Here is a 13,391-nt window from a genome sequence, read left to right as displayed (position 1 = left end):
TCTCAGGTCATCCTCCAGGGATGCCATTCTCCTCCAAACGGCAATTGGAAAAAGAAAATCAGCCAAGGTTCCGTGCTTGGCTCCCTCCTCTTCATCATATACATGCTTCCCCTTGGACACATCCTCCGTCGCCCTGGCCTCCCTTTACATGCTACGCCGTGACAACTCGACATCTCCACCAAATCCATCACTACTGCCACCCATTCCACCTTCACAAACTGTCATTTGGAAATAAAATCCAGGATGCAATCAAACCTTCTGTTCCACCCCACGGGGACGGTACCGACCCCTTTTTGACATTATTATCATATATTAATATTTTTATGAGTGATGCAATAAATTAACGTTTTTAAAATCAAACGTTTTCAAGTATTATTATCACTACTATGTCACAAATACATGTAGAATGTAAAACGTTAGGTTGGCAATAGTTTAGCAATAGGTTAAAAGTGCATTTATATCATTTTAAGTTTTTTTTTCCACTCGTGTTTTGACCCGGAAGCGGAAATGGAAATATTGAACCATGGGAATTGGAATCTTTTTGCGGCCATTTTGAAGAGGGGATCGCTGGCTATCGTTCAGTGTCAGAATTTCTCCGTTATACACTTCCTGTGGTCCAATATGGTGTTTCAAAGTTCAGCGTTCTGAATGAATCATATCAATAATTGTTATGATTCGCGATAATAAGCTACAAAAGGTAACGTTTTTGACAAATATTGAAACGCAGTCAGTTTCTCCACACTATTGTAATCATGTAGGAATAATTAGATCTGAAATTAGTTACAAAATGATTACACTGTGGGAGAAATAAAAAAGTACAGTCGATTACATTAAATATCAGTATATGTTATTATGCACACCTGGTGATACTATATCCAAATTGAACTCGGCCATTTGAAAGATACTATATGTATATATATATAAATGTGCGAATTGGCTATAATAAGGTAATGTATAAGCATATATTCTATATTCTATAATAATATTTCAAATTGCATTGGTCCGGATGGGAGAATTCAGTACTGTATATACAAAACCTTCAATTTGATCATCTTCCCTTTATTAATTTCCTTAGATCTTTTGTACACATGATCTCAAGAGGGTCCTGAATGAGCTCAGTGGCAGTTTTTAAGTTTGGTCATTATTATCATGGTTTTACTCACTGTCAAAGATGAAAAGAAAAATCATAATTCATATTTTCCTTTGTTTCATCAGAATTTAAGCAAGCCTAGTAATAGACACAATATCTCTGACACTGAGAATACATTCATTGAGGTCCATAGATGTTCCTAGATACCAAGAATATGCAAATAGCCCTTTTAGAAGTGGAGCAATATTCCATTTACCTAGGTATACATTTTATGCAGATTTTCACCTGGGGTGGAACAGGTTAAACACATCTGTGACAAATCAGAAATGATCTTCATCTGCCCCAAATCCCTCACCAAATCCACCCTCCCTCAGCATCAACAACTCCATTGTTCTCCCTTCCTCACATATCTGTAACCTTGGTGCCATCTTCGACCCTACCCTCTCCTTTGAACCCCATGTCAAATACATCACAAAAACATCCTTCTTTCACTTGAACAACATTTTCCAGTCCCTGTCCTTTCCTCTCATTTCAGCTGCTGAATTCCTAATCCATGCATTCATCACCTCAAGACTGCATAACAGCATCCTCTATGACACATCCACCTAATCAAACAATGCATACTGTTCAAAGTGCTTCACAACCTGGCACCATTCCAACCTCCTCCTCCGTCATAACCCCTGTACTATCCGGTTCCAGTGATGCCAACATCCTCGACCCCCCCCCCCCCCCCCCCCCACCAGGTCAAAGCATCAAACTTGGGATGACGGGCTTTCTCCATTACTGCCCCCTCCCTCTGAAACACCCAGGACTCCACTTCACTCCCCACCTTCAAAGACCCACTCAAAACTCATCTGTTCAAGATTGCTTTTTAACCTCTGAGCCTTCTTCCTCATCTCTCTCTGTTACAATGTTCTGTTCCTTGTAATGTTTAGTCTTTTATTTTTTCCTCCCATAACTCATATGACCATATCAATGCTTAAAGACACAATTTCCCAAAACAGAAAATATGAGGGAGAATTAACCCCTCCGGGAAATTCCCTCTCACGGACCAGTTGCTTTCAGACAAGGAAGAAAGACATCTCCCCTCTGCTCTGATCACTCTCACTGAGACCAGATGGGAATGGAGAGCCTGCACAGCGTAGCCCCTCCCACACAGCATAGCCCAACCCACACATCATAGCCCCGCCCACACACCGTAGCCCCGCCCACACCCCATCACCCTGGTGCAAAACACTCCCAGACTGCTAGAAAGGAAGCACAGGTAACAATCCAAACATTTTCCAACAAACAAACACAGAGATATCTAGAGTACTGCTGCTGATGTTGCACCTGCACAGGTGAGGTTAATTTGGCTCCTGAGTATCATCTCCCATAAATTTTTCTTTAGCAGAGACATGATGAACTGATTAATTGCGACAGCTGGGTTGTCTGTTGAAGAGTGTTTGACTGACCTGCGGTCAGCTGCCAGGCCCTGCAGTGTGGTGTGCCGACTCGAGAAGGAGCCGTCATCTGGAGTGAACAGTAGGCTGCTGGTGCCGAGCTGAACTGGGTCTCGCTGGTGCACTGTGTAGCTGATAATGTCACCGTTTGGACGGGCCGGGGCGCTCCACTCTACCCTAACCTGGAACACACAGCATACATGACGCCTAACGTTAAACAATAAACAATAAACGTGAAGGCAGAGGTGTAAAGTTACTTAAAGGTTCAATAGGCGGCCGCGCATTTTTGGCAACATTTTAGATTTCTTATTATATCTCGGCAGTTTGACACCGAAATGAAAAAATCTGTTGTTCCGGTAAGAGGCAGGAGCTAAAACAACAACATCCAATAAAACGAACAACCTAGTCAAATGATTGGAACTAGTGCATCCAATAAAACGAACAACCTAGTCAAATGATTGGAACTAGTGCATCCAATAAAACGAACAACCTAGTCAAATGATTGGAACTAGTGCATCCAATAAAACGAACAACCTAGTCAAATGATTGGAACAAGCGAGCTGTCTATCACACCCTCTAGTGACACGCACACTTGTTATGCGCATAACAATTTGTGTGCTGATTTTATGCCTATGTTCATTTTTATACTAATTGATGTGGTGCACTCTGGACTGAGAGTACTATGTAGATAGTTATTAGTGTGGGTGACCTGGCGAAGCCAGGTTGCAACCCACACTATACATATCTATACTCTTTTTATTAGTGTGGGTGACCTGGCGAAGCCAGGTTGCAACCCACACTATACATATCCATACTCTTTTTATTCTTTATTTATTTATTTATTCCACCGATTTTGCCAACACACTCGTGCCAGAGCGTTCGCGCCCCATACACGTGAAAGGTATCAAAACGACCGGCTTGCTCCAACTCGATATGCTATTCGAACTCGTAAAGTTTCACCGCACCGTCTGGCTACGAATCGACTTTAAACGGTAAAATTTCAGAAATGCATGCAATTTAGAGTGCGAGATCCACCGATTTTCCAAACAACACTCGTGCCAGAGCGTTCGCGCCCCATACACGTGAAAGGTATCAAAACGACCGGCTTGCTCCAACTCGATGTGCTATTCGAACTCGTAAAGTTTCACCGCACCGTCTGGCTACGAATCGACTTTAAACGGTAACATTTCGGAAATACAGTGCAATTTAGAGTTTCAAACACTTTGCAACACGTAAGCGTTCGCGCACCATACACGTGAAAGGTATCAAAACGAGCGGCTTGCCTATGGCAACTGCGGTCTTCGAACCCGTAAAAGTTTCACCGCACCGTCTGGCTACGAATCGACTTTAAACGGTAAAATTTCGGTCCCATTGGGAATGCATTGCATTTTAGAGTGTAGCAGCTGAAATAATCTTTTTCCCCCTACCTTGGGTGAATTGCGAGTGTGATCTCAATTTTGGACGTAGAAATAAAACAAACACATCAAAACGATGACACGGCTGTCATCCCGCTCACAAAAGAAAAATAAATGGAATTGGACATTTCTATCTCAACTGACGACCATTTGTTTGAAGGTTCTCCTCCCCATTGACCGCCATGCAATCGCCCTCTAGAAATCAATTTTTTTTTAGCCTTCTGTTCCGATCGCCGAAGGAGTGCCACAATATCGCACGAATGCCACAATCTCGCGCACAACCCTTCGCCTACTCGTTGTAGTGCTCTTGTGCGAGTCACAACGCTTCATCTCTTATAGTTTTCTTTTAATCAACGTGACAATGCAGTCATGTAAAGAAATTTCAGAATATGCAAGTCATTGTGCTCATGGCTGATTGGTTCAGGCTTAACAGCTGTGAGGCTCAGGGCTCATGGCTGAGCTGAGCTGCCAATGACATCATCCACTTAACCCATCATTGGCCATCACTGTGTTGCACTACTGAATTGCTGGACAGCGCCCTCTGTCTTGTGGGTTGTGTCATTGTACTCAGTAGGGATATCCTCTTTCATTTTTCATTGGTCCATGTTGACCACCTTTCATTGGTCGATGTTGACCACTCCCCCGATCCTTAGACCACGCCCCCTTAGGCCACACCCCCTCAGTGTATCTCTTGAACCGTTTGTCGTAGAGACTTGCGGATTGTGCCATTGGTCGATGTTGACCACCTTTCATTGGTCGATGTTGACCACTCCCCCGATCCTTAGACCACGCCCCCTTAGGCCACACCCCCTCAGTGTATCTCTTGAACCGTTTGTCGTAGAGACTTGCGGATTGTGCCATTGTACTCGGTGTAATAGTGTAATAGTGTGTAATAGTGTAATAGTGTAATAGTGTGTAATAGTGTAATAGTGTGTAATAGTGTAATAGTGTAATAGTGTGTAATAGTGTAATAGTGTGTAATAGTGTAATAGTGTAATAGTGTAATAGTGTGTAATAGTGTAATAGTGTAATAGTGTGTAATAGTGTAATAGTGTATAATAGTGTGTAATAGTGTGTAATAGTGTAATAGTGTAATAGTGTGTAATAGTGTGTAATAGTGTAATAGTGTGTAATAGTGTAATAGTGTGTAATAGTGTAATAGTGTGTAATAGTGTAATAGTGTAATAGTGTGTAATAGTGTAATAGTGTAATAGTGTAATAGTGTGTAATAGTGTAATATTGTGTAATAGTGTAATAGTGTAATAGTGTGTAATAGTGTAATAGTGTGTAATAGTGTAATAGTGTGTAATAGTGTGTAATAGTGTAATAGTGTGTAATAGTGTGTAATAGTGTAATAGTGTGTAATAGTGTAATAGTGTGTAATAGTGTAATAGTGTGTAATAGTGTAATAGTGTAATAGTGTGTAATAGTGTAATATTGTGTAATAGTGTAATAGTGTAATAGTGTAATAGTGTGTAATAGTGTAATAGTGTGTAATAGTGTAATAGTGTGTAATAGTGTAATAGTGTGTAATAGTGTAATAGTGTAATAGTGTGTAATAGTGTAATATTGTGTAATAGTGTAATAGTGTAATAGTGTAATAGTGTAATAGTGTGTAATAGTGTAATAGTGTGTAATAGTGTAATAGTGTGTAATAGTGTGTAATAGTGTAATAGTGTGTAATAGTGTAATAGTGTGTAATAGTGTAATAGTGTAATAGTGTGTAATAGTGTAATAGTGTAATAGTGTGTAATAGTGTGTAATAGTGTAATAGTGTAATAGTGTGTAATGGTGTAATAGTGTAATAGTGTGTAATAGTGTAATAGTGTAATAGTGTAATAGTGTGTAATAGTGTAATAGTGTGTAATAGTGTAATAGTGTAATAGTGTGTAATAGTGTAATAGTGTGTAATAGTGTAATAGTGTGTAATAGTGTAATAGTGTGTAATAGTGTAATAGTGTGTAATAGTGTAATAGTGTAATAGTGTGTAATAGTGTAATAGTGTAATAGTGTGTAATAGTGTAATAGTGTGTAATAGTGTAATAGTGTGTAATAGTGTAATAGTGTGTAATAGTGTAATAGTGTGTAATAGTGTAATAGTGTAATAGTGTGTAATAGTGTAATAGTGTGTAATAGTGTAATAGTGTAATAGTGTGTAATAGTGTAATAGTGTGTAATAGTGTGTAATAGTGTAATAGTGTGTAATAGTGTAATAGTGTGTAATAGTGTAATAGTGTGTAATAGTGTAATAGTGTAATAGTGTGTAATAGTGTAATAGTGTAATAGTGTGTAATAGTGTAATAGTGTAATAGTGTGTAATAGTGTAATAGTGTGTAATAGTGTAATAGTGTGTAATAGTGTAATAGTGTGTAATAGTGTAATAGTGTAATAGTGTGTAATAGTGTAATAGTGTGTAATAGTGTAATAATGTAATAGTGTGTAATAGTGTAATAGTGTGTAATAGTGTGTAATAGTGTAATAGTGTGTAATAGTGTGTAATAGTGTAATAGTGTAATAGTGTGTAATAGTGTAATAGTGTAATAGTGTGTAATAGTGTAATAGTGTAATAGTGTAATAGTGTGTAATAGTGTGTAATAGTGTAATAGTGTAATAGTGTGTAATAGTGTAATAGTGTGTAATAGTGTAATAGTGTGTAATAGTGTAATAGTGTGTAATAGTGTAATAGTGTAATAGTGTAATAGTGTGTAATAGTGTAATAGTGTGTAATAGTGTAATAGTGTAATAGTGTGTAATAGTGTAATAGTGTGTAATAGTGTGTAATAGTGTGTAATAGTGTAATAGTGTGTAATAGTGTAATAGTGTTGCGGGTTGTGTCGTTGCACTCAGTAGGGATATCCTCTTTGATTGGTCTATGTTGACCACTCCCCCGATCCTTAGGCCACGCCCCCTTTTTGTATCCTTTGAACCGTTTGTCATAGAGACTCGCGAGAGACCCTCTCCCCCGTTGGCCGGCGGTGCACAGGCGTCACCCACACTTTCACAATTTCCCCCGCGCGGAATTGTCTAGTTAATATTTATTATTGTTATATTGTAGAAATGTGTGCATTGAAATGTCTGTCTCGACTACATTGAAAATGAGGGTGACCTCAATTGTAATTTCGAGAATAAATAAAGGTTGATGATGATGATGATAACAGTTGCGAGCGTACACAAAGGCCTGCTGCTAACACATAGCTACCTGCTAACTACCTAGCAGGCGTGGCTTTGAAGGCATCCTGATGCGTTCTGATTGGGAAGAGTGTTGTCGAATTTGGTTTAAGGATTTTTTTTTATATTTATGCCCAAAATCAACGGCTGTCCATAGCTCCCTTAATTTATTCAATTTACATTTACTCTAGTTACTGACAAAAGTACTGTGAAAATATTGGAGCATGCACAAAATCTTTGCGATTCCTTGTGGCAGGTAACAGAACAGCACTTCCAAGAGAAATAATATTAATTAATCAACATGAGAACACAGCAGAAGCTGGTGGAGGAATGCTGTTAGGAATACTTTGCTGTATCTTTATGTACTGTGTAGGGCGATATAGCGTACTCCCTGTTTGCTAGGAGAGATGTATGTCAATCCGTGTTTGATTACAGTTCACTCAGTTATGTGCACAGGGTATAAAAGCAGATTCATTCACTGCTAAATCCAAAGGAATTGCATTTCCATATTATATATTAAATAAATAATAAAAACAAATATGCAAGTGATGTTGACTGAATTGGTATTTCCCTTACCTGGTCTGGTCCCAGAGGCTGTAGTGTAGGGGGTGCTACACCAAACGGAACTGATGGGTGAGTCCTAGCCAGGCTCACCACGCTGCTCACGCCCCCTCGACTGTTGTTGGCCTTCACCACGTAGCTGTACTTCATACCTGGCAGCAGCGTGAAGTCATGGTAGCGGGTATCCATTCCGACATAGATAAGCTCTCCGTCTCTGCGAAGCTCGTAACCTGTGATGATCCCGTTTGGTTGTGGCGGTGGCCTCCAGTTGACTTCCACAGACTCCGGACCGGTGACCTGAAGTTGAGTTGATTGGTTTTAGTGCCTTTTAGTGCCCTATTATTGATTTTTAAGTTTTATTCATATGTGATTATGTTAGTCCCCAACTCCTCATAGTAGCCATTTCATTGTAGTGAGCAGTGTTGTGGTACTCAAGGCCTGGACTGATTTTCAGGACTCGTGACTCGACTTGGACTTGAGCACCGATGACTCAGACTTGGACTTGGACTCGAGCATTGACTGCATTCGGACACGGAAGGTGCAGATGAGGACTCTGACTTGCTAATTGATAAATAGGCCTACACGCAGTGGCAAATATTCATGGAAGCCAAGGGAAGCCAAGCTTCCCCAAAAATATATATAAAAAAAAAAAATATCATACATTTTCATCTCTGTGTTATAATAATTTTCTCCCTCCTGGAGAAATTAACCGAACGAGCGAAACTGCGCCCACTCTCTCTAACACTGTCACTGTGGCCCATACTCACTGACAGTCTGGAGGCTCACGAGATAAAGCTGTGAACGAGGTTAGGACACTAGGCAGTTTTTCTTTTTTTATTATTCATCCTATTACCTCATTATTAGCCAATAAGATTCGAGCTGGGTTGGGCTTAGCTAGCTCCTAAGAATTAACACGCCCCCAGCTTGGTTCTCTAGGTAGGGGAATATATGCAAATTTCACGTCTGGCCAAGTGGCCAATCAAATCACATTAAAAGCAAACGTTACGTGACCAAACATTTTCGCCTCGCGGCACTTTGGAATATGCAATGAAGCATATAGCACTTTATTAGCAACTTATTTTTCGCCGGCGGGAAGTTTACTGAGGACCAGCACAGCACACCACTGTGGATATTATGATTTAACAAATCTATCTGTCCAGGAGGATCACCACATTGGCCAGGTAAGCAGCCTACATAGGCTAGCTTGGTTTCTAACTATCGTAACCAAGCTAGCTTGGTTGTAGCCCCTTTCATGACTGCAAGCCAGGGGCTCGAATACGCAGTCACTTATTCCTCCGTAGTAGCCAGGTTAATTTGCACCAACAAGCACTGCTTAAAAGCTAGCGGTGGGTCCAAAATATATCAGGTTTCACACACACACACGGTTTGAATGCTCGGCGTTGCTAATAAACATTTTAAATCATTTTTATAAACTGGTCAACACTGCTTAAAACGAGAAGCATGCAGCTGCAGAGCTCTGAGGACCGCTCAGCAGCACCACCCACCCAATGGCTGAATTGCCAATGGCTGAATTGGAGTATTGCAAGCAGGAGTAGGATGAAGTGTAAACGTATGTATTCCTACCCCCTTGATTGATTGATTGATTGAAAACTTTATTAACAGATTGCAGAATGGGTACAATACAGTACGGCTCAATACACACAATTGTTAAGGGGATGCAGACCAGAGAAAGACTTTCGTCTTGTTTACATCAGGGTCCCCCATTTTCAATTCATCATAACATATATGACATACATGACATACAGATAGACAGTATTCAGTATACCTTCACACTCTATTATCTTATGCAACTCATATTCACTCCACAAACTGAAATATACATACATTGTTGAATGAACAGCCTGTTTCTTGAAGTTAGACTCTCCTCTATATTGTAACCCCCCTCTCTATAACAGAATTTTTGGATGTTACCCGGGAGTGAATTGTTTCGTGCTTTAAACATGATTTGTGCAGTCTTAAATTCAGCCAGATCCCAGAGTTTCATGGCATGTGATTTAAAAAATAGTGTGTTTGTGTGTTCCAGATATCCTACCTTATTGATAATCAAATCAAAATCAAATTTATTTGTAAGGCCCGACAACACACGTTAATGTCACCATGGGCCGGACAAGTCTTCTTTAAACAAGTCAAGAAGAAACATCACAATAAGTCAAGAACAAAACAAGAACACCATAAAGTCCACATTCTTTTTAATAAATATATGATTCCACAGACATAACTTTTACCACAAGACCACCTGACATACCCACATGTAGTGTCTTATGTAGTATTATGCATAATTGCACATAGTTCATGTATAATATTGTAAAATAGCTTAGACATAGCCTACTTGCATAGAATAGTCATGTATAATAATGTATAATATTGCTGGCTGTACAATACTGCTGTGCTGTAGGCCTATAATACTGCTGTTCATATCCAGTATACACATATTTACATTAAACATAATATTCACCATTCCTTAATTACCATCATACCCACATCACATAGACTGTAGTGTATAGCATAGCAAAATGATACCGTTACCTGGCCCATGGGGACATTAACGTGTGTTGTCGGGCCTTACAAATACATCTGATTTTGATAGGATATCTGGAACACACAAACACACTATTTTTAAAATCACATGCCATGAAACTCGGGGACCTGGCTGAATTTAAGACTGCACAAATCATGTTTAAAGCACGAAACAATTCACTCCCGGGTAACATCCAAAAATTCTGTTATAGAGAGGGGGGCAGGGACGTGCACAGGACTTTAGAGGGGCAGGTGCTCAAAGGCTGAAAAGGGCACCACACTTGTGTGTATATATTAACCGAGCCCGCGTAGCGCGGTTTTTAAGGGCCCTTTTCGGGCGGGGGCCCCCTTTTTATGCTTTTTGGGGGGTTATGGTGATCAAATATTGAATATTGAACTATAATAATCAGTGCAGGAGCTCACTTATCCTTGAAAGACACTTTTATCACTGACTTAAAAGGCCCATACATCTCCATAAATGTTCAGGGGGGAGGGAATAAGTGCTTACACTACAGACCCCAAGAAGTGCTGTATATTCTGTATTGTTTAATATAAATGCATTTTTATTCCAATCCCGATTTGTATTTGAGATTCCCAAATCCCATCGGAACTGACTTCTTCGTGTCCCTCAATGAGTGAAATACCAGCATTCAACAGCGGTTTCTATCATCATCATCATCATCACCACCCACGCTATGCATAAAATATATAGGTCCGCGGAGAGGCACGCTGAGGAGGCCGTGCAAACTGCAATGGAATATGGGGCATCTCTCTCTCTTTACCAAATATTTTGATTCTATCCTGACATTTTTCAGTTGGAAGGGCAGTCAATAGCTTAACGATAAAAAAAAAAAAAAAAAAAAAATTTTTTTTTTTTTTTTCAAAAAGGGCACTTTTTTGATGAGGCTCAAAAAGGCAGGTGCTCAGGCACCCCTTAGCCTCTATGTGTGCACGTGCCTGGGGGGTTACAATTTAGAGGAGAGTCTAACTTCAAGAAACAGGCTGTTCATTCAACAATGTATATTTCAGTTTGTGGAGTGAATGGCTGCCTGGTGCGCCATCACAGCGCATGCGCATCATGCACCCAACGCCAAATGCAAGTTATGATTACAGTGTAAGGTAGTAGTAGTTATGATTACAGTGTAAGGTAGTAGTAGTTATGATTACAGTTTAAGGTAGTAGTTGTTATGATTACAGTGCATCGCAGTCACGAAAGGGGCTAGGTGACTGCTTGGTTTGACTGGCCGCCGAGCCATACTGTACATGTTGACTGCTTGGTTTGACTGGCCGCCGAGCCATACTGTACATGTTGACTGCTTGGTTTGACTGGCCGCCGAGCCATACTGTACATGGTGACTGCTTGGCTTAAATATAAAAAATAAAATAAAAATATTAATAAAAGATTTACATTTTTTTTTTTTATAACTTATTTTTTTGGCATCCTCTGCTCTGTCATTTTACCCACGCGACGCCACTGGCCTACAGTTTTTTTTTTTTTTTTTTAATAGGCCCTAATCATTTGGCATAAGATATTGATGGCTACTGCTAGTGCATTTGTTTGGCTATTGTGTCACAAAGTGTATAAACTCCCTTTGAAATTGTGACCGCTGTGTCATTTAAGTTTAATGTAGACCTTTTTTTATTTGTATGTCAGCTATTTGACTGCCAGAGTGGACTCAACCTTGATGAAATAATTATTATCTGAAATAATAAAAATAAAAAAATTAAATAAAAAAATGTAAATGACTTGGACAACACCCTGAAGAAGGCCATGTGTAGGCCGAAACATGTCGGTATTTTAAAAGTGTCTAAATAATGTAAGCCAATTAATAAAGGCTTTTTAAAATTGTAGAGCTGCCTTGGATCTTAACTTTTCTTCTATTTTCGTAAATGACTTGGACTCGGACTCGGACTTGGGTAATGGGGACTCGATTCGGGCTCTTCTATGGTGACTCAGACTTGGGCTCGGACTCAAGGTTTTGTGACGTGACTACAACACTGGTAGTAAGACCAACTTGTAACTCAATGTATACAATGACCTATTGTGACCTCTAGGATAATCACATCCTCATAAAGTCAACTAGGGCATTCAGAGAATGTATAGAGAATGTATAGACCATAAGGGGGGGCTTCTGAGTTAGGAAGCATAAGAACGATGTTAGAAAGCTTAGGAAGGGTGATAGGAAGCATAGGGTGGATGTTAGGAAGCATAGGAAGGGTGACTAGAAAGCATAGGAAGGGTGATAGGAAGCATAGGGTGGATGTTAGGAAGCATGAGAACGATGTTAGAAAGCTTAGGAAGGGTGATAGGAAGCATAGGGTGGATGTTAGGAAGCATAGGAAGGGTGACTAGAAAGCATAGGAAGGGTGATAGGAAGCATAGGTTGGATGTTAGGAAGCATAGGAATGGTGACTAGAAAACATAGGAAGTGTGATAGGAAACTTAGGGTGGATGTTAGGAAACATAGGAAGGATGTTAGGAAGCATAGGAAGGGTAGTAGAAAGGATAGGAAGGGTTAAAGGAAACATAGGGAGGATGAGCATAGGAAACATGCGCCAGAGAGCTGATTCTGTGTAGTATCGCACTCTTGTGTTCAAAAGGTATACCTTTATACTGAATATCTATTTGATTGGACAATGATGGAAATTAATAAAAATCTAAATTTGAAAAATATTCCAGGGGTCATGTCCCTGGCTTGCTGTCAGCATACGTGTCAACTTTCATCCACCATGGCCTTGTAGTTGGTGAGATTAGCTTCAGATAGAAACACACACAGACAGACGTACACACACACACACACACACAACCAAACAATACCTTCAGAGTCGGTGCCAATAAACCAATGGGAGGGGCCTCCTCTGTCATTATGGAGACTGGAGGGCTGGGGGTACACCCCCCACTGGTACAAGCCAACAGGACAAGGTGATACGGCATGTGAGGGTGGAGGTCTGATATCACTGCATACAAGTTCCTCCCATGATAAATGTAACTGAGGGGTACAATTCCCTGACTGTATTACTAGATATGATACTTACTACCACTACCTTTGTACTTAATATTCGGCCACCCAGTACACGGCATAAATATATTATCATGAACACTCTCACGTAGATGAAACGGATCCAACACAAATGTACGAATTAGAAACAGGTCTTTATTTCCTACACAGCGATGGT

The 13,391-nt window shown here is 40.0% G+C and overlaps 1 protein-coding gene across 1 annotated transcript; it reads right to left on the bottom strand.

Annotated features, from left to right (window-relative positions):
• Positions 1-1,371: 1,371 nt before the first annotated feature.
• Positions 1,372-13,149, bottom strand: LOC311223478 (usherin-like; the record flags this gene model as incomplete). The annotated part of the gene is made up of 4 exons (XM_084308264.1): positions 1,372-1,375; positions 2,545-2,714; positions 7,692-7,973; positions 13,033-13,149. 4 exons carry the CDS (start codon positions 13,147-13,149, stop codon positions 1,372-1,374), a joined length of 573 nt encoding a protein of 190 aa, XP_084164390.1.
• Between the last annotated feature and the right edge of the window lie 242 nt (positions 13,150-13,391).

Source organism: Notolepis coatsorum (genome assembly GCF_963971535.1).
Source record: "Notolepis coatsorum genome assembly, chromosome: 2".
Taxonomy (NCBI): Eukaryota; Metazoa; Chordata; class Actinopteri; order Aulopiformes; family Paralepididae; genus Notolepis; species Notolepis coatsorum.
The sequence above is the reverse complement of the archived record's forward strand: the minus strand, read 5'-3'. Positions and strand labels throughout refer to the sequence as shown.